Source organism: Danio rerio, chromosome 23 (assembly GCF_049306965.1).
Source record: "Danio rerio strain Tuebingen ecotype United States chromosome 23, GRCz12tu, whole genome shotgun sequence".
In the NCBI taxonomy this organism is placed as follows: Eukaryota; Metazoa; Chordata; class Actinopteri; order Cypriniformes; family Danionidae; genus Danio; species Danio rerio.
The window spans coordinates 1,433,254-1,456,604 of NC_133198.1; the positions used below are offsets into that span (position 1 = coordinate 1,433,254).

The 23,351-nt window shown below is 43.2% G+C and overlaps 1 protein-coding gene across 22 annotated transcripts in view; it reads left to right on the top strand.

Moving 5' to 3' along the window:
- The window catches only part of utrn (utrophin), a 311,025-nt gene that overhangs the window by 191,459 nt on the left and 96,215 nt on the right, over positions 1-23,351 (top strand). For all 22 annotated transcript variants that reach the window (XM_073939615.1, XM_073939623.1, XM_073939621.1 and 19 more), the window contains 4 exons: positions 1,516-1,688; positions 3,720-3,876; positions 17,357-17,486; positions 22,541-22,809. In XM_073939615.1, coding sequence (XP_073795716.1) covers positions 1,516-1,688; positions 3,720-3,876; positions 17,357-17,486; positions 22,541-22,809 — 729 coding nt within the window. The remainder of the gene's footprint in view (positions 1-1,515; positions 1,689-3,719; positions 3,877-17,356; positions 17,487-22,540; positions 22,810-23,351) is intronic.

A 23,351-nucleotide genomic window follows, 5' to 3' on the forward strand; every position in this document is an offset into this window, starting at 1 on the left:
CACATTTTCTATAGGATTGAGATCAGGGCTTTGTGATGGCCACTCCAAAACATTCACTCTGTCGTCCTTAAAGCACATTTAAACTAATTTGGCAGTGTGCTTAGGCTCATGGTCTGTTTGGAAGAGCCATTTGTGGCCAAGTTGTAATGTCCTGGCTGATGTGTTGAGATGTTGCTTCAGTATTTCTCCATGATGTTCTTTCTTCATGATGCCATCTATGCTGTGAAGTGGACCAGTCCCTCCTGCAGCAAAACAGCCCCACAACATGATACTGCCGCCCCCATACTGCACAGTTGGGATGGTGTTCTAGGCTTGTGCGCTTTCCCCTTTGTCCTCCAAATGTAACACTGCACATTATGGCCAAACAGTTCAATCTTAGCTCCATCAGAGCACAGGACATGTCTCCAAACATTATTCCCAGTGTCATTCAGCTAATGGTAATCTGGCTTTGTTGTTGATTTTCCCATGTCGTCACACAAGGAAGCAGTGTGTTTGAGCTTTTCCTTCAATACTATTCTACAGTTGTGCCTCACATTAACTCAAATGTTGTCAATTAGCCAATCAGAAACCTCCAAAAGCTTGACATCATCATCTGAGCTTTTCCAGAGGCAGAATAATCTCATTGTGTGTAAACTTGACTTTCAAGAAGAGTTATAGCAATTTCTCAATTAATATCTCTCTCATTATTCTGCTATAAAGCAGAACAGAAACACATGTGATAATACTAACTTACCTAAAAGAGAAAACGTTTAGTCACATTAACATCTGACTTTTATTTAAATGGTTATGTGCCTTTTTATACAGTGTATGTAAACTTCTGCTTTCATCTGTATATAAATCAGTGGATAATATCGATGCATTTATTGGATAAAATTACTACTTTTTACATCCAATGCCTTTTCGGTCATTATCAATGCACTGTCACTTTAATTGCACGTGAGAGGGCGGCAAATATAGACCCAGCGCCGAAACTATCACTGCTGCTCTGTATGGGTTATGAAAGCTCTAATCTGTTAATATGGACGCTGAAAAGTCATGCACTGCACATGCTCTGCTCACGGTTGCGGTGTGAAACAGGCGGGTTTTGAATCGGCCACTATGCTGACACAGGAAGGGGCAAAGGGGGGCAACATGTAATGAATTAGGCTGCTCGTCTCATGGCATCCACTACTCCAGTTTTCTCCCGTGTGAGTTGAGTGCTCCTCCGCTGCGGTGTGCGTGTTTTAAACAGAAGATCAGATGAAATGACTCCTATAAATCTGAACAGAAGCTCAAACTCTTGTACTCTTCCTTATCTCAAGTGCTGTATGTGTGTGTGTGTGTGTGTGTGTGTGGTTTTAGACTGACAGCTTTAATTGTGTGTGTTTTTCTCTCAGCGGAGACGGTGCGGAAACATCTCTGTCGGTCTTTGTTGATTTATTTATCTTTGCTTTTAACGAATCCACATAATGTAGGCGAGAGCGGTGTAATTAAAGCAGCTTCTCTCTCTCTCTCTGTGTGTGTGTGTGTGTGTAGGACATCCAGGCGGAGATCGAGGCTCATAATGATGTGTTCAGGAGTGTGGAGGGCAATAAGCTGAAGATGGTGAAGGCTCTGGGCGGCTCAGAGGAGGCTGTGTTTCTGCAGCAGAGACTCGACGACATGAACCAGCGCTGGAGCGACCTGAAGGCCAAATCAGCCAACATACGGTCAGACACACACACACACACACACACACACACACACACACACACACACACACACACACACACACACACACACACACACATACACACACAGACACATACATACACACAAGCACACATACATGTGCACATAAGTTTATACATTTGCACACAAACTACACACAAAGACACACACACAAACACACACACAGACACACAAACATTCACAAAAGCATACACCCATGCACACAAACACATGCATACACCCACAAACACATACACACACCCACCTATACACACAGACACACATATATGGACACATACAAACACACACACACAGCCACATGCGCGCATAGAAACACATTAACCCACAGACAAGCATGCACACACACACACACAATCACACATTCACACATAAACACATACAAACACACACACACACACACACACACAAATGCATGCACTCACACACACACAAATGCATGCACTCACACATACATACACAAACACAAACACACACAGCTGCATACACACACAGACACATACACACACACAAACACACATACACGTGCACATAAGTATATACGCTTGCACACAAACTACACACAAAGACACAGACACACACACACACATACACATACAGACACACAAACATTCACAAAAGCATACACCCATGCACACAAACACATGCATACACTGACTAACACATACACACACCCACCTATATACACAGACACACATATATAGACACATACAAACACACACACACAGCCACATGCGCGCATAGAAACACATAAACCCACAGACAAGCATACACACACACGCACTCACACATTCACACATAAACATATACAAACACACACAAACACACACACACATGCACACAAACAAACACACACATACACAAACACGCACACCTACATACATACACAAACACACACACACCTGCATACACACAGACACATACATACACACAAGCACACATACACACACACACACCTGCAGACACAGTCACACACAGACACATACATACACACAAGCACACATACACACACACACACCTGCAGACACAGTCACACACAAACACACACATGCATACATAAACACATACCCACATACACGCATAGAAACACAAACATGCACACAGAAATACATACAAGCACACACAAATGCACATAAACACACACAAACATACATTTAAGTACACAAACTCAAACACACACACACAAACACACTAGTAGGTCGAGTGCTTATAAACGCTGATACTGAGCTTGCAGTCACAAATACACAAACACATTTAAGTGTGTGGGTAAAACATAATGTGTAAGAGAGACTGTGTGTGTGTGTGTGTGTGTGTGTGTGTGTGTGTGTGTGTGTGTGTGTAAGAAATAATGTGCATAAGAGCAAGAGAGAGACTGTGTGTCTGTTCATTCGTGTGTAAGGATGTGTGAATGAGAGAGTGTGTTTGTGTGTGTGTGTGTGTGTGTGTGTTAGTATCTGCCTGCAGCACAACAACAGGTAAAGTGTGAAGTGTTGTTGTGTGTCTGTTGTTAACAGTGTGTGTATGTGTGTGCGCTAATGTCTGCTGTTTTAATAAAGCTAATTAGCCGCTAATTACTGAACATCTGTAATTACAAGTCTTGCTGATACGTCCATTAACACACACACACACTCACCCACACACACACACATACACACACACGCACGCACCAGAGCCTGACGGTTATTTATTTTGCTCAAGGAGAAAAGAAGTTGAAGAATTTAGGAGTGCACTACATAAGAACAATAATAATAGTTCATTTTCTTTTTGGCTCAGTCACTTTATTAATCAGGGGTCACCACAGCAGAATGAACCGCCAACTTATCCAGCATATATTTTACACAGCGGATGCGCTTCCAGCTGCAACCCGGTACTGGGAAGTATATTGAGTGCAGTTGGTTTATATAAAGTTCAGATCACTTGTATATCTAAACACTGCTGTTTTGTTCAGAACTGCTGTTTAATCACTCAAGCGTGACTGTAATTGCTGATTGTTAATGATGCTGTGTGTGCAGGGCTCATCTGGAGGCCAGTGCCGAGCGCTGGAACCGACTTCTGTCAGTGCTGGAGGATCTGAGCCGCTGGATCGGTCTGAAAGATGAAGAGCTGAACAAACAGATGCCCATCGGAGGAGACGTGCCCACATTACTGCAGCAGCAGACGCACGGCATGGTCAGAAACAACACTACCTATGACCTCTATTATTCATGCAACTCTTCTCTTAGCAAAGATTTAAGCACAAAATGAAACCTTGCATAAAACTTTAGCCAATAATGTTGTGTTTCCATCTGATGAGTGAAAGAGGAAGGCGGCATGGTGGCTCAGCGGTTAGCACTGTCCCCTCACAACAAGAAAGTTGCTGGTTTGAGTCCCGGCTGGGTCATTTGGCATTTCTGTGTGGAGTTTGCATGTTCTCCCCATGTTGGCGTGGGTTTCCTCCCTCACAGTCCAAATGCATGCGCTATAGGGGGATTGATGAACTAAATTGGCCGTAGCGTTTGAGTGTGTGTGTGTGTGTGTGTGAATGAGTGTGCACTGGGTTGCAGCTGGAGGGCATCCATTGTGTAATATGCTGGAATAGTTGGCGGTTCATGATGTTGAATGCGGTTATACTCATTGCAGGAGTATTTCACTGATGTGGCAACAATCGAACGTCATTAAAAATGTTAGTGCTCCATTTGGTGCTCCAAGTGTGTAAGTGCAAAGTGTATAGTGTGCAGGGCTGGCACGTCCATAGAGGCGACCTGGGCGGCTGCCTAGGGGGGCAGAATAGAGAGGGCGGCGTCCCCGACACTACCCTCACCACCCGCGCCCTCAGTTATGTCCGCATCCCCTACACTACCCTCACCATCCGCACCTTCAGTTATGTCCGCGTCTAGTGCGGTAGAATAGAGAGGCCGGCGTCCCGACACTACCCTCACCATCCGCACCCTCAGTTATGTCCGCGTCTAGTGCGGTAGAATAGAGAGGGCGGCGTCCCCAACACTACCCTCACCACCTGCGCCCTCAGTTATGTCCGCATCCCCGACACTACCCTCACCATCCGCACCCTCAGTTATGTCCACGACTAGTGCGGTAGAATAGAGAGGGCAGCGTCCCCGACAATACCCTCACCACCCGTGCCCACAGTTATATCCGCGTCCCAACACTATCCTCACCATCCGCGCCCTCAGTTATATCTGCGTCCCCGACACTTCCCTCACCACCCGCGCCCTCAATTATGTCCACGACTAGTGCGGTAGAATAGAGAGGGCGGCGTCCCCGACAATACCCTCACCACCCATGCCCACAGTTATATCCGCGTCCCCAACACTATCCTCACCACCTGCGCCCTCAGTTATATCCGCGTCCCCAACACTATCCTCACCACCTGCGCCCTCAGTTATATCCGCGTCCCCAACACTATCCTCACCACCTGCGCCCTCAGTTATATCCGCGTCCACAACACTACCCTCAGCACCTGCGCCCTCAGTTATATCCGCGTCCCCAACACTATCCTCACCACCTGCGCCCTCAGTTATATCCGCGTCCACAACACTACCCTCAGCACCTGCGCCCTCAGTTATGTCCGCGTCTAGTGCAGTAGAATAGAGAAGGCGGCGTCGCCAACTCTACCCTCACCACCTGCGCCCTCAGTTATATCCGCGTCCAAGACAATACCCTCACCACCCGTGCCCACAGTTATATCCGCGTCCCTGACACTACCCTTACCACCCACGGCTTCAGTTATATCCATGTCTAATGTGGCAGAATAGAGAGGGCGGCATCCCAGACACTACCCTCACCACCCGCACCCTCAGCTATATCCACGTCTAGGTCGGCAGAATACAGAGGGTTGGGGTTGGGGGCGGCGTGACCGTCCTTTGCCTAGAGCGGCAGCTCAGCTTGCTCCACCCTGATAGTGTGTCATTTGGGACGCCGCTCTTGTCTCAATTTTGTCTCATCTTTTTATTGTTGTCCATTCTTAAGTCTCCTTGTCTTCTCACTGTCGTCTCATCTCACCTTACCTCGTCTTCATCTTAGTCTCTTGTCTCAGTTAATCTTATTTTTCATCGCCTCTCAGGTCTGTTTCCCTCTCCTCTGCTCTTCTCTCTTGTCTTATTGTATCTCTGTTTGTCTGATCTCATCCTGTCTGATATCTTTCTGTTCTCATTTGTCATTGTTATTCTGCGATGCTGAAGTGCGCTTGTTTTTTGCGATTCTTTTAATCACACATCGTTGTTTTGTCTTTCCATTGTTTTCCTTTTTTTCTCACTTTTGTCTCTCTGATTTCATCTTTTCCGTTATATTACCTTCACAATCACCTTGCAGTGAAAGTACTCTGATAATCATCATATTGGACTGTTATATTGTGATTAAACGTGCCGCCACAATAACGAATGCGCCAAATGTGTCATTAACTGTCTGTGTGATAATGACAGTAATCAGGCTAATAGCAGGCCTGAGCTGAACAATCAGAGCATTGACACTTTAATCCGTAATGCGTTTCTCTGACCTAAGATCTCAAATAATATCAAATATTTACATACACAAATTCAAAGAAACGTATCGTATCCATCCAGACAGCAGTTTATCATGGGGACGTCTGTCAAAGACAAATAAAAGAAAACTCCACATCTGTGCTTTTGGATGACGATGAGTTTGTTGAGAATGTCTGCATTTCTTATCCTACGAAGTGTCTTGTATCACATGACCATTCACAAATGCTCAATCGCATATTAATACATCATGAGATCCACTTTGCGGCATATTTCTAGTTCTTTAAACTAGCGCTACATTTCCACAGCGTATTATTGTCAGAGCTGGTGTAATCATCATGGCAACAGCCAATAATTTGACCATATTTTTAACATGCAAGATGCCATGAAGTGCAATCATACGGTGCGTTTAAGTGGCCAAAAGGCCTTACTAAACGACTTTTGTATTTTTCTCCATTTCTACATGCACTGCATTATGGATCTGGACTTCAGTTATAGCACCACACGACCTCTGTGTTTGTTAAAACAGTGGATAGTTCAGCCTGGGGTTCTGCTACAGAATGTGCTCGTTAATATGGGATTGTTTTTCTCACTTTATTTAGAACTTCAGGGCAAATGTTTGATTCTAGATTCTGAAAGAGGTAATAATGGAATATAAAATGAAATATTAAAGCATAAAATACGTCTTAAAACTGTTAATTAAAGGCCCATATTGCAAAATAAATTGCTGAATAAAATATTAAATGTATATATTGTACATTTTCACTTATAAAAATTATGACAGGGCCTGACCTTAAAGCTTGACATCCTCAAATAAAAACCACAAAGCAAGTATAAAATCATACAATTCAATGACAGAACGCATCCTTGATCACTGTTAGCTTCTGCTCCGTCAAATGATGTCACTTCCTTAAGTCATAGCCTTAAAGGTGTGACTCTCTCTCTCTCTCTCCCTCTCTGTCCTCCTCAGACAGTTTGACTAATGATTCTCTGGAGCCAGCAGAAAGATTGCCCCCCATTTTGACTTTCTCCCTCTCTCCCGCCTGCACCTCATCTTCTTCTCGGGCTCTTATAATAGATTGTCTTGCCCTGGTGAGAGCTTTAGCCATGCGGATACAAAACACCAGGCCTTTTCAACACGTCACGGCTGATTAGTGTGCCGTGCCAAGCGGGCGACCAGGATAGAGCGCGGCCCACAACTCTAGATGGAAGAAAAAATGAATAATTTTGCGTGCGGTCTGAGAGTCTTGTAGGAGCCGAACACACACACTCTATCGGCAGACTTACACTGATAAAGAGAGTTAGAGAGAAACTAGAGTGACCTTTATTTCTAGATTAATCGAGTGGAATGAGGTCGTCAGATGAAACAGGAGCATCTGCGCTTTTACTTTGAAAAGCTGATTATTAAAGTACCTCTTTGTACAACTTTTCGTTTTCAGTTAAACAGTGTTTATACCAAACGTCAACATCCCGCTCTCCCTCATGAAGCTAATACGGATGTAACTGCAACTGCAGTTCATTGACTGGCCTTTAGGGGCTGAATTCCTAGAAAAAAAAGGAACAGCATGTTAGCAGTGCTAATTAGCAATGCTAAAATGCTAACAAGAGTTTATTTACAGATCTGTGACACTTAAAGTACTTCAGACTTTTTAAAGGTGCATATTGGGGAGAGGTGTCCAACCTACAGCAACACCGGGGTACCTCAGGGCTCTGTTCTTGGGCCACTTCTCTTCTCCATCTACATCTTTAGGATCAGTCATCCAGAAACATGGATTTTCCTACCACTTCTATGCTGATGATACCCAGCTATACCTCTCTTTTCACCCTGATGATCCCTCCGTTCCAGCTCGCATCTCAGCCTGCCTGTCAGACATTTCACATTGGATGAAAGATCATCATCTTCAGCTTAACCTGGCGAAAACGGAAATGCTTGAAGTTTCTGTCAACCCGACTCTACATTATAACTTTTCAATCCAGATGGACGGGGCAACCATTACTGCATCCAAAATGGTGAAAAGCCTTGAAGTAACGATTGATGACCAACTAAACTTCTCTGACCACATTTCTAGAACTGCTCGATCTTGCAGATTCGCCCTCTATAACATTAGAAAGGTCCGACCCTTCCTATCTGAACATGCAGCTCAACTCCTTGTTCAAGCTCTTGTTCTCTCCAGACTGGACTATTGCAACTCTCTACTAGCCGAGCATCCAGCTAACTCTATCAAGCCTCTTCAGCTGCTTCAGAGCGCAGCAGCACGAGTGGTCTTTAATGAACCTAAACGAGCACATGTTACTCTGCTGCTCATCCGTTTGCACTGGCTGCCAGTTGCTGCTCGCATCAAATTCAAAGCTCTGATGTTTGCGCACAAAGCGACTTCTGGCTTTGCTCCTTCTTATTTGCTCTCACTTCTGCAGATGTATGTGCCCTCCATCTGCCCAGTTGGTGGAATGAACTCCCTAACTGCATCAGCACAGCAGAGTCACTCGCTGTCTTCAAGAAACAACTAAAAACTCAACTATTTAGTCTCCACTTTCCTTCCTAATCTGCAATTGCCTCTCTGACTACAAAAAAAAAATAAAATAAATAAAAAATAGTACATTACTAATGTTTTGTTTCTTACACTTTACACACCTGACACTTGCCTATAGCACTTATTCATTGTTACTCTTATAGTTGTGTAAATTGCTTCCTTGTCCTCATTTGTAAGTCGCTTTGGATAAAAGCGTCCGCTAAATGTAAATGTATGTTTTAAAGTTAAAACAGATTGACAAAATCATATTGGTTTCCCAACTAAAGGCTCTATATTTAGCTCATATTCATGCACACACACAGTCTTAGCTAGTTTTCATTTCTTTGTAGAGTGTGTCTCTACATCTCCTCATTCATTATATAATGAGCACTTGAGGACGGTTTTGTCCCACTAATAGTGTTTATTAATCATACATCTAATTGTCCAATAGAAGAGCCCCGTTTACTGCTGCCTTAATTAAATCTATCAATCAATGTTCAGGAAAGTCCTCCTGTGTGTCCTGAGTGAGAAAGTGTGGGTTTAGAGATGCAGGGATATCCTGTTCTGTTGTTGACCAGTATAGGGACAAATGCTTTGGTCAAAGTCAGAGACTATTTTGATCCTTCACAAAATGAAAAACAAACAAAATGCTGCGATTGGTCAGATGACTCTACTTGGTTCTGCTCGGATTGGATGGCTGCACTTGGTTTTGCTCTAATTGGTCAGACGACTCTTCTCTGCACTTATTGGTCAGATGACTCTACTTGGCTTTGCTCTGATGATTTTGTAATTGGTCAAATGACTCTCTCTGCTCTGATAGGTCAGATGACCTTTTCTGCTCTGACTGGTGAGACAACTCTCTTCTACTCTGATTGGTCAGCTTACTCTTCTGTGCTCCGATTGGTTAGACGACTCTTCTCTGCTTAGTCAGCTGACTGTTTCTGCTCTGATTGGTCAGATGACTCTTGTCTGCTCTGTTCTGATTTGTCAGAGGATACTGCTCTCTTCTCCTCAGATGGGAATCTGTTCTGATTGGTCGGTTGACTTTACTCTGCTTTACTCTGCTTTACTCTGTTTCAGGTCAGATGACTCTGGTTTTAGTCGGATTGGCCAGATGAGTCTGCTGCGCTCTGATTGGTCAATTGACATTACTCTATTCTGGTCCAATTGGAATGTGTTCCAATTTTCTAGATGAATCTCTAAGGCTTTGCTGTGATTGGTCTGATGTCTAGATGTCTCTATTCTGATTTGGCAGATGGTTCTACTCTGTTCTTATCTGATTGGAATATGTTCTGATTGGTCAGAAAACTCTATTTGGTTTTACTCAGATTGGTCAGATGAGTCTGCTTTACTCTGATTGGTCAATTGGCACTACTCTGTTCTAGTCTGATTGAATCAGTTCTGATTGGTCAGATGAATCTACATGGTTTTCTCCGATTGGTCAGATGAGTCTTCTTATTTCAGAAGCTTTTTTCAAAAAAAAAAAAAAAACTGCTCTGATTGGACAATGCCTCTGCTCAAATTTCTCACATGGCTCATTTCGCACATCGCTCTGATTGGTCAAATTGTTCTACTCTGCTCTGATTGGTCAAATGGCTCTTTAGTGACCAATTGCTTGAAAGAAACCAAACTCTCATGACTCGAATTTCAGCTCTTCCACAGCATTAGTAAACGTGTCGTCCACATGCAGCCATTATGCAAATCAACTACAACCCAGCATAGTGTTGTGCAGGAATTAAGACTGTATTACTGCTGGCCTGTTCAGAATCGCTTCATCTTTGAAACTGCGCAGACCTTTTACATTAGCAATCAGTTACATTACACACTGCGTCAAAGGTAATATCTGAAAAAGCGTATAATAGGAGCACTTTAACGTGAAGAACGGAATGAAATTTATACACACTCTCAGTTATTTCCCAGAACTCTTATATAACTGCTCTCACGCTGCATTAGTCATGTCTCTGTAACACTATTTTTTGCGCCCAAGAAAAGAAATAATGACCTTAAAAAGAAAAGTTGGAAACTGTCTTTGCACTGATTTCTCCAATCTGTTCAATAATGGCCCCGTCTGTGTGATTTATTCTGATCATTCGGGTCTTGAATCCTTGTACTGTTAAATAAGAGACGGATTAAAGGCCTCAGACTTTTCTTTGACCTGAGACGAGAAAGAATGACCTCAGTGTGTCTAATAAGAGCTGAACAGTGATTCAATCCGATCATCCTTTAATGCAGCCAATAAAGAGATGAAAGACGCTTAAGTGTTTGCGTTTTTCACCTGACGAGAGGACAGAGAGAGGGATTTTATGTGTCTGAACTGCTGAAAGAGCGATGTACAGGTCCTCTTCTGTCAGCTTTGTTAGTCTTCATCTTGAATCAGTTTGCTGCTTGTGTTGATTTAATTTTACACCATATTTTACATTTGGCTATATTTTAGTGCTATTTCAGAGGCTTTGTAAGTGCTTCTGTATTTGGTAGGGCTGTACAATATATCAGAAAAGTATCACAATAATAGTATAAACCGTATTCATATCTTAAAGAGGGGCATTAAAAAAATTTAAATAAAATGGTTGGCCTTATATGTTGGGATACTGCCTACAAGGCTGTCGGGAACTTTTGTTTTATTGAAACTTGTTTTTGTTTAATGACTTTACTAATTATGAACCTGTTGCTTAGTAAGCCTTAATTAACCCAGTTACACCTTTAAATTCCTCTAATTGGTCAGATGATTCCACTTGGTTTTGCTCTGATTGGTCAGCTGACTCTTCTCTGCATTAATTGGTCAGATGACTCTACTTGGTTTTGCTCTGATTGGTCAGATGACCATTCTCTGGTCTGATTGGTCAGATGACTATTCTGTTCTGATTGGTCAAATGACTCTTCTCTGCATTGATTGGTCAGATGACTCTACTTGGTTTTGCTCTGATTGGTCAGCTGACTCTTCTCTGCACTGATTGGTCAGATGACTACTTGGTTTTGCTCTGATTGGTCAGCTGACTCTTCTCTGCACTGATTGGTCAGATGACTACTTGGTTTTGCTCTGATTGGTCAGCTGACTCTTCTCTGCACTGATTGGTCAGATGACTACTTGGTTTTGCTCTGATTGGTCAGCTGACTCTTCTCTGCACTGATTGGTCAGATGACTACTTGGTTTTGCTCTGATTGGTCAGCTGACTCTTCTCTGCACTGATTGGTCAGATGACTACTTGGTTTTGCTCTGATTGGTCAGATGACTCTAATTGTTTTTTATACTGGTTGGTCAGATGGTTTTCCTCTGCTCTGATTGGTCAGTCGACTCTTCGCTGCTCTGATTGCTCCGATGAATCTACTTGGTTTTGCTCTGATTAGTCAGATGACCACTCTCTGGTCTGATTGGTCAAATGACCTTCTCTGCTCTAATTGGTTAGATGAGTCTTCTCTGCTGTGATTGGTCAGACAACTCTCCTCTACTCTTATTGGTCAGCTAACTCTTCTGTGCTCTGATTGGTCAGATGACTCTTCTCTACTTAGTCAGCTGATTCTACTCTGCTCTGATTCGTCAGATGATTCTTCTCTGCACTGTTCTGATTTGTCAGATGGTTTAACTCTCTTCTGCTCTGATGGGAATGTGTTCAGTTAGTCAGATGACTATTCTTTGGTCTGATTGGTCAGATGACTCTACTTGGTTTTGCTCTGATTGGTCAGATGACTCTACTTTTCTCTGCTCTGATTGGTCAGATGGCTCTTCTCTGTACTGATTGGACAGATGAATCTACTTAGATTTGCTCTGATTGGTCTGATGACTCTGCACTGATTGGTCAGATGATTCTACTTGGTTTTGCTCTGGTTGGTCAGATGTCTCTGCTCTGCTCTGATTAGTCAGATGGCTCTTCTCTTTGCTTTAATCTAGTATCTTGAAATATATTTAGGCAAATGTTATGTGCTGTCATCATGACAATGATAAAAAGAAATGAGTTATTAGAAATTAGCTATTGAAATTATTATGTTTAAAATGTGTTGGAAACAAATCCTCTCTGCTAAGCTGGTAGTGCTAGTTATTGGTTTGTTAATACCGTGAATAGTGACCTAAACTAAGGTGTTACCAAAACCATTTGTAGGCTTGTTTTGAGAATGAATCAGTACCTTACAAATCTGGACATGCATGACTTTTGAGTCAACTAAACCTTAAGGTTAGAGCTGAAACGCTGCTTTAACACACATCTTCAGCAAAGCAACAGATGATGACTCTTTCCACTTTTAAAGCCAAAAAGGGCTTCCAGCTATCATCAAAACACTCCACAAAAGCACACGCAGCCCTAAATGACACATAATGAATAACCTCTGTGGAGGATGTGCGAGAGACCATTCAAAACCATCAAGCGACGCATCCTGAAGACCTCTTAAAGACTCCCAAACAAGCACTCAAGCGGCGGACTTGTTTTGGGAGAATGTGTCAGACTCTATTGTCCATCAGTTGCCCTTGACAGGCTGACGTTCAGGTGCCATTTATCACTACAGCAACCAGCTAGCGTCATAGCAACGGTGACATCAGCGCTGCTTTCTTCACAGCAGAATGATGTCAGAAATGAACATCGGGTTCAAAAGTCAGAATGTTTCAGGTTCAGCATCTTGTGGCGATCAATTCTGAGGTTGGTTTTGAAGAAAACAAGCAGAAAACATCTCGCATTCAGTGAAAGTCTGACAGCATTTTTGTTAAAGTGTTCATGTCAAATAATCGGTACAATATGTGCAGTCTTTGAAAACCTAATTCTGGATTAAAACAAGTTGTTTTCTGTCTTCGTGAATTGGCATGAGCTTAAAAGTGTTACTCCCTGTGAGTTAGTGGTGTAATGGTTCACTCGACTTGTGATTTAAAGTGATATACAATTGCTGATTTCCCTACATGACTTGTTTAAGAGGGCGAGGCAGTGGCGCAGTAGGTAGTGCTGTCGCCTCACAGCAAGAAGGTCGCTGGTTTGAACCTCGGCTCAGTTGGCGTTTCTGTGTGGAGTTTGCATGTTCTCCCTGCCTTCGCGTTGGTTTCCTCCGGGTGCTCCGGTTTCCCCCACAGTCCAAAGACATGCGGTACAGGTGAATTGGGTAGACTAAATTGTCCGTAGTGTATGAGTGTGTGTGTGTGAATGTGTGTGTGGATGTTTCCCAGAGATGGGTTGGAAGGGCATCCGCTGTGTAAAAACTTGCTGGATAAGTTGGCGGTTCATTCCGCTGTGGCGACCCCGGATTAATAAAGGGACTAAGCCGACAAGAAAATGAATGAACTTGTTTAAGAAATGAGTTGACAATTTAGAAATCAACAAGTGACATTTTTTATTTATGAAATGTTGTACACGTCTGTGTAAAATAAGATTATATTTAGTTTTCTGATTTCTGAAAAGACCCAGTGACAGACGTGTCTCCGCATTGATCAGAAACGCCAACTGAGCCGCGGATCGAACCAGCGACCTTCTTGCTTACATTGTTATGGCTAAAAAAAAATGAAGTACAGGAAGGATTTGCTTTTTACTTCTCTGTACACTGAAAAAATGATTCGAAGATGGTTCCTTGGATTTACTAAATCTTTTTAAGTTAAGGGCTTTTAAACAATTTATTTGGGCTGAATTTATACAAACAAAATAAGTTGAACATTACCAAATGTAATTTGTTTCAATTCATTCATTCTTTCATTTTATTGTCGGCTTAGTCCCTTTATTAATCTGGGGTCGCCACAGCGGAATGAACCGCCAACTTATCCAGCAACAGATGCCCTTCCAGCCGCAACCCATCTCTGGGAAATGTTTAAATTCCACACACACACAAATAGGTTGCAACAATTTTAAAGACATGATTTTTTCTTTAGTGTATATACAGTGGGGGAAAAAAGTTCTGAACACGTCACCATTTTTCCCAGAAAACATCTTTCTAAAGGTGCCGCTGACTTTTCACTGGATATTGAAAACAACCAAAGAATGCATATACGACAAGCAAACAAATCTAATTAGTTTACAAATGAAGTCCTGTGTTATTAAATAAAATGACACAGGGGAAAAGTATTGAACACATGAAGAAAGGAAGGTGTAGAAAGGCAGTGACAGTCCAGACAGCACCTGAAATTTAGAAAATCCAGAATTAAGCTCAGATTTGATAGACGAGACCCACTGAACTATGGAGATTTTGATACTCAGCTGAAGTCTGTGAGAAACTCACACCTGAGCACTGCATGAGGCTTCATTCTCCATATGAGAGGCGTGTTTAAGCTTCCCCTGCTGTAAATACAGTAAATCACCTCACACTCAAATACGCTGCTCTTCTTTGACCTCCCGTGCATCTTTTTGATAATCTCCCTCTAATCTTCAGGATTGTTTAATATCGCTCCTTAGCATCTCCATAATGCGGTGTAATGGACCGCTCCTCTTCCTCTCTCTCCTCATCAAGGTTTCTGTAAAGTGCGCGTGTGTTCGCTAGCTTTACTGTAGCAGGATGTAATTAAAAGGCTTATCGCTTCCTCTGGCTCTGTTTAACGACCGTTTCAGAAGTGAGAAACGATGCCATGACCCTGCTCTCCAGTCGAGCCTTGGGGGCCCGACTATCAGAGGAATGGAAATCCAGTTTTCCTCTCCGCTGAGATTTAGCTGTTCATTTAAGATTGTGTGTGTGTGTGTGTGTGTGTGTGTGTTCTGTGCTGCCTGAAGGCAAGAATTAGTTGTGTCTGAGTAAGCGAAGGACTATTATTTTGGCTAATTCGCGTGTGACTCTGCGGAAATGCCTTGTTTGACCTCTTTGCAATCGCACTTCAGTGTCCATTTTTATTTGCGCAGCCAATCAATCTCTCTGTGCCCTCATTCTCACCTGTTCTTGATCTCGATGTTTTTCGCGCACACACACACACACACACACACACACACACACACACACACACACACACACACACACACATACACACACACACACACACACACACACACACACACACACACACACACACACACACACAAAAACAAACATGCCTTTCTGTCTCTGTGTATTTGGATGGAGTACTGCCTTGCATAAGTAGTGATATAACATCAGATTATATCATATTATATTTCAGATTATATATTATATTGTGGGGGTTAAAGCCTTAAAATTCAGGAATGGGAAATGTTTTATTATTCTCTAAAAATAGTAATGTTTTACTCGCTGTGCATCAGTTTGCCTTTACACGTTACACTTTCCCGAATGTACTGTAAGGATTGTCTGCTTGTCTGTCTGTACTTCTCTGTCTGCCTGTCTGTTCATACATCTGTTTGTCTGTCCATTTATCCATCTGTCTTTCTATCTTTATGTTTCTGTCTGTACATCTAGATGCCTGTCTGTCTCTATCCATCTATCTATCCATGTGTCTGTCTGCCTCTCTGTCTATACGTCCATGTCTTGCTTTGTCCATGCATACATTTTTTTTGTCTGCCGTCCGTCTGTCCGTCCTTCTGTCTGCCCATGCATGCATCTGTTTGTCTGTCTGTCGTCCGTCCATCCGTCTGTCTCTATGTCTGTCTGTCTCTCTGTCTGCTCATGCATACATCTGTTTGTCTGCCTGTTCATTCATATGTCTGTCTTTCTGCCCATATATCTGTCTGTCTGTCTGTCCGTCCGTCTGTCCGTCCATTTATATGTCTGTCTTTCTGTTTATATGGCTGTCTGTCTGTCTGTCTGTCTGTCCGTCTGTCTGTCCGACTGTCCGTCTGTCCGTCCATTCACTTGTCTGTCTTTCTGTTCAAATGGCTGTCTGTCTGTCTGTCTGTCTGTCTGTCTGTCTGTCTGTCTGTCTGTCTGTCTGTCTGTCTGTCTGTCTGTCTGTCTGGCCATTCATACATATGTCTGTCTGTCTGTTTGTCAGTTTCTATACATCCAAATGTCTGTCTATGTGTACATTCATTCGTCTGTCTGTCTGTCTGTCTGTCTGTCTGTCTGTTGTTATATTTCTGTCCCTGTTTGTTTGTACATCTAAATGTCTGTCCCTTTATATGTCTGTCTGTCTTGGTTTCTGTCTGTATGTCTGTCTGTCTGTGCATCCAAACCTCTGTCTGTTCCTTCATATGGCTGTCTATCTGTCTCAGTTTTTGTCTGTTTGTCTGTCTGTCTGTCTGTCTGTCTGTTTGTCTGTCTTTTTGTCTGTCTGTCTGTCTGTCTGTCTGTCTGTCTGTCCAAATGTTTGTTTGTCTGTCCATTTATAGGCCTGTCTGTCTGTCTGTCTTGGCTTTCATCTATCTGTCTGTCTGTCCATCCATCCAAATTCATGTCTGTCTGTCTTGGTTTCTGTCTGTCTGTCTGTCTGTCTGTCTGTTTGTCTGTCTGTCCAAATGTTTGTTTGTCTGTACATTTATAGGTATGCCTGTCGTATATATGTCTGTCTTGGATTTCGTCTGTCTGTCTGTCTGTCTGTCTGTCTGTCTGTCTGTCTGTCTGTCTGTCTGAGAATTTCTTTATTTCAAATCATATTTGGAACTCTGTCTCCTCCATCTCTTCATGGCTCATACTCTCGTTCTTCTGTTTCACTGTGGACATTTTGTAATAGATTTTCCACCAGTGTTTGATGTAGTTCTTTCCCACATTCCTGTACTGTTGATTTCCCTGATTTAGCTTCATCACTGTCAGTAATGAATGGCATGATGTAATGAGATGCTAATGAGATGCTTGTTGGCTGTGTTTCAGGCTCTGAGGGCGGAGCTAAAGGAGCGTGAGCATGTGGTTCTCAGCACATTGGATCAGGCACGCATGTTTCTAGCAGAGCAGCCAATCGAAGGTCCCGAAGAGCCGCGCAAGAACCTGCAACCCAAAACAGGTGAACATTTGTGTCTCTCCTTGCACTGTGACATATTTTTAATGATGCACACATACAGTCACCTTTATCAGGCTTGCATTTCCAGTGCTAAAAGAGTACCAATAGTACTCTTATGGTGGGCAGGGTTTACAACAGAAAGCTTCAGTCGACGTCATTCCCGCTGGAGGAAAATCACAGTAAAGCTGTGCGGTTTGTTTACATATCTTATGAGAAGCACTTTCACAACGCAGATGCTTTATACACATAAATACTTGAGTACATTATGGTGTATTATATATTATTACGGTGAAATGTCTCGACTGTGTATTTAAAGCATGCCGATTCCTTTGTTTTTATTCTGGCTTGTTGCACGAGCGAGTGATGTATCTCTGTAAGCTGAGTGTCTGCTGTACCAGTCCAGAGTTCTTTCGATGACGCCACAGCAACGCCGAGTTCTTCTTATTAAAGAACATGAGTCTGATTCCAGCGACACTCCAGGGACAGACGAGTCTTTGCTGAGGCCATCTTCCAGCCTTAACCACGGCGAATGAAGCTCTGCATAAGACTTTTGGCCAGCGGAGAAATTAAAATGGTCGTGCCCAACTGAGTCTGGTTCCCTCAAGGTTTTTTTTCTTCACTCCCATAAGGTGAAGTTTTTTTTCCCTCTCCGCTGTCGCCACTGCCTCGCATGGTTCAGGATTGGTAGAGCTACGCATCGATGAATTTGCTCTTCAGTGTTTGAACTCTCAGTAATGATTAAATCACACTGAACTGAGCTAAACTGAACTGAACTGAACTTAAACACTAAAACCTGAACCACACTGTTCCAGTACCTATGACCATTTATGTGAAGCTGCTTTGACACAATCTAAATTGTAAAAGCGCTATACAAATAAAGCTGAATTGAATTGAATTAAAGGATTCTGCTTTGAAGATACCCGAAAGTTCTCCCTGGTTTTTAGCTCGTCTTAGAATTTCGCAACAGTTTTGGTGGCGTGAGCCAGACTAGAGAAATTCACAACAGTACATTACACGTGAGCATATTTCTGTACATTACATACCAGTGAACTATGAGCGCAAGAACATATAATATGTAAATAAAATAATGGTTCGTTTATCGTAATCGAGCTAAAATGTTCAATTAATTAAAAGATGTAGATTTTAGGCCAAAATGCCCATCACTAACACAGATTCACGGACATAAATGCACGCACTCACTCACACACACACACACACGCACACACAGCAGGCTGAGCAGCATAGTTTATTTTTGTGGTCTCTGGGGCTGCTCTTTGATGTGAGTGTGTGTGTGTGTGTGTGTGTGTGTGTGTGTGTGTGTGTGTGATAAGTCGGACGTCTCCTGTCGACACACTCTTAACTGCAGGATCTGATGTCTGGAAAGTTCCAGCACTGTCCGGACACTTCCACTGGGACCCCCGCTGCTACAGCTGATTCACCACTAACATCACAGACCACTTATCAGATAGAGCTAGAGCTGTAGATAGTCTGATAGTGTGTGAGTGTGTGTGTGTGTGTGTGTGTGTGATGTGTCTTTCTGAGGGTGCAAATTCCACATGACTGTGTCTTTTAGGTTATAGATTTAAAGTCTGCATGAACTGGAAGCTGAGACCGTATTTGTTGTGTTTGTATTGTGATGCAGAGAAACAGAATATTAAATGAGTAAACAATGGGCGTGGCTTGTTTTGTTCTACTGCGAGCTGATTGGATGTAGTAAAGTAGGCGTGTCATTCAGAAAGATGGGGGAAAGGGTTTGAGGAGAGTTGTTACAGCCTAACAGACTCCTCCCCCTCACCATTTCTGTTTCTTGTCAAAACTGACAGCTGGAGGGGCGTGGTTAAGTGTGTTAGCTCCGCCCACTACCTCAGACAGACCTAATCTGAGGATTTAACTGAACACAGACAGGAAGTGCATTGTCAGATTTCAAATAAAGATTACAAGGACAAACTATTATTTTGTTCTTAGTGACACGCACAGATGAACTGTTGAGCACAGAACTAGCACTGTCAGCTAACATGAGCAATATGGCTAGATTTGGATTTCCTGTGTACTTTAATATTCCAGATTTGCAGACCTTTTACAGTCAGATTTGCTCCTCTTGATTTGCTCTGGGCTCAGCAGGGCAGTGTGTTCTGATCTCTCCGTCTCTGAACACTGACTGCAATCAAACATTCCCACATTCACAGTTTACCAGTGGTCTTACCAGTGGTCTCCATTCCTCCCCTGATCCCCCTTCATCAAAGAAACACACACACACACTCATGCACACAAACTACACACAGACACACACAAAAACACATACAGACACACAAACATGCACACAAGTGTACACCCATGCACACAAACACATGCATACACACACAAACACATACACAAACCCACTTATACACATAGAAATGCATACATACACACACACACACACATACTTATACACACACACACACACACACACACACACACACATAGAAACGCACAAGCATGCACACAAACACACATGCAAACACACACACACAAATGCACACACTAACACACACACACACACACAAATGCACGCACTCCTACATACACACACACCCAAACACACAGAAACACATATACAAACACCCCCACACACACACACACACAAACACACGCACACACAAACATACACACACACACACACACACACGCACACACAAACATACACACACATATACACACACACATACATACATAAACACACACACACACACACACACATAGAAACACACAAACCCACACACAAGCATGCACACAAACACACATGCAAACACACACACACAAATGCACACACTCACACACACTAACACACACACACACACACACACACACACACACACACACACACTCACACAAATGCACGCACTCCTACATACACACACACCAAAACACACAGAATCACATAAACAAACACCCCCCCCCCCCCCCACACACACACACACACATACATACATACATACACAAACACGCACACACCTGCATACACACAAAGAAACACACAAATGCAAACAAACACACACGCACACACAAAAATGCACATTGAAATACACACAAGCGCACAAACACACACATACATAAACACACACACACACATACATACACAAACACGCACACACCAGCATACACACAAAGAAACATGCACACAAATGCACACGCACACACATGCACGCAGAAATACACACAAGCACAAACACATGCACATAAACACACACAAGCATACATCCATGAACACAAACTCAAACACGCACACACACACGTGCAAATACACACACACAAATGTACGGATTGCACACACACACACACAAACACACACACACACACACACACACACACACACACACATACACACACAAACACACACACACACACAAACACACACACACACACACACATACACAAATGCACGCACTCACATATATACACACACATATGCATACACAAGCACACACACCCATACACACATATAAACGCATACACACACAAAGTCACACACACACACACACATACACACACTCGCATACTCACAAAGAAACACACATATACTGCACACACACACACACACAAATGCTCACACTCACACACACACACAAACACACACACACACACACACATACACACACACACACCGCTTACAGAGATGCAATCAAACACTCGCACAAACTCATGTTCTCCAGTTCAGCTGTGTGTTTTAAATGTGTAACTCCGTCTGTTCTGTCATCGAGCGAGCGTAAACAAGCCGGTGCGAGAGGAAGCGTCACTTCCATTTCCACGTTCAACCGCTGGATCTTAATTGAATTTCAGACTCCTCCAGAAACGCTTGAGCGCATTTGAATTGTAAATTGATTCTCGCTTGGCTGAAGCAGAAATATAAAGATGAAGCATAGAGGTGAGCGTTCAGACAAATGGAGAAATCATTGGTGCCGTTTGCGGCGCTGACATTAGCTGAAGTGTCCTCTGAAAGCCTGAGAGAAGGCAGATGGTAATGCTGCGGAGCTGCCTGCAGTCATGCCCGAGGCTTTCCCTAAATTGACCAAACATCTGTGTGCCGTCTCTCTCTCTCTTCAGCTCATTAGTCGAGTGGACTCTTCAGTAAACACACTCTGAAGTGACCTGCGCCGGGCTCATCTGATCAACACGGACGCTTGTGAAGTGGAAAAGCTGAAAGTCAAATTGTGGTCGTGTTGATAAATAGGAGATAAAAACAGGCTGTTTACGTTATTCTGGTGTTGTTTTTTATTTATTTTTTAGAAGCCTGAAAAGTTGACTCAGGCCCCGTTTACACTAATGCATTTTAGTTTGAAAACGCATAAGTTTTGCTACGGTTACGCCATCCGTCCACACTACGCCGGAGTTTTCGAGCGCTGAAAACGGAGCGTTTTGGAAACGATGGAGAGGCTGTTTTCATTCTGAAGCGCTGCTGCTGCGTCTCAGTGTGGATGAGGGAAAACGGAGACATCTGAAAACGGAGGCGGGGCTGCTGAGATTCGCTAGCTGATTGGGGCTTTTGTGTCATTGCGTATCCTTCCCCTATTGGTGAAGCCCCTATCACATGACTATAACACATGGCTTTAACGCTACCGGAAGACAGCAGACCAGCCTTCACTGTAAACAACAACATGGACACAGAAATGGAAGCGTTGTTTGCACTATTGTCTGTTTTACGCTCCATTGTGCAGTTATTCATTTGTTACGTTTAGTAACGTTTCAACCTCGTCGTCTGTCCACAAAAATACCTCTCTTGCTTTCTTTGCCATCGCGTTCATTGTTCAACCGGCGTTTGTTGACTAACAATAACCAAATGCCGAGCGAGACGCATGCTTCCTGTTTATACTAGAACGCGCATGCCCAGAGTGCGCGAATGGTCACGTGATATACGTTTTTGGTGGCGTAGTGTGGATGGAGATATGTTTAGAAATGCTAGTGTGGTCGTTTTGATCCAAAACGCCGTTTTAAAACTAAAATGCACTAGTGTAAACGAGGCCTCAGACTCAGCCAAATGAACGTCACTGAGGTCTTTCCCTGTGTGTTTGTTTTGCTAGAGTTGACCCCGGAGGAGAAGGCCCAGCGGGTGGCGAAGGCGATCCGCAAGCAGACGGCGGAGGTGTGTGAGCGCTGGGACCGGCTCACGGGACACGCGGGGACCTGGCAGGAGCAGGTAGAGCGGGCGCTAGACAAACTGCAGGACCTCCAGAGCTCCATGGACCAGCTGGACCTGCGTCTGGCCCAGGCCGAGGAGCTGAAGGCGGGATGGCAGCCAGTGGGAGACCTGCTCATAGACTCCCTACAGGACCACATCGATAAAACCACGGTAAGCATTTATCGGGTATTAGTAACTTAAATCCTTGAAAGTTTTTAATATTTAGATACAAAATAAAACTTATAAATATTTCTATTTATGTGTGTATTAGATCATCTTTACATTAAATTACATAGAAGACGAATGAGCGCTTGTGTGAGGTGTGTAATGCAGTGTGTATGGTGTGCAGGACAGTAAATCTGACATGGTTCTCTCTTCCGGCTGCCGTTATCAGTCTCACACTATTGTTTTTCTCTTTCTGAAAGTCTTGATCACACCATCCTGGAGTAATTCTCTCATTATTGCGGCTATTAGGATTGTAAATAAGGATTTGTTGACCTCTCCTATTCACTACGTTCTGAGTTTACCAACTATGATCACTTCTGCTGCGGAGAATATGAAAATGGTCCATTAGGGGTTGTTCACACCGAATACATTTTCAGCGCTCTACTTTTGTATTGTTTTTCAATGTAAACATGCCCTTGATGGATGTGTTTACCATTATGTCTCTGGCATGAACAGACACATGCTCCGTCTCACTGGTTAAAATTCAT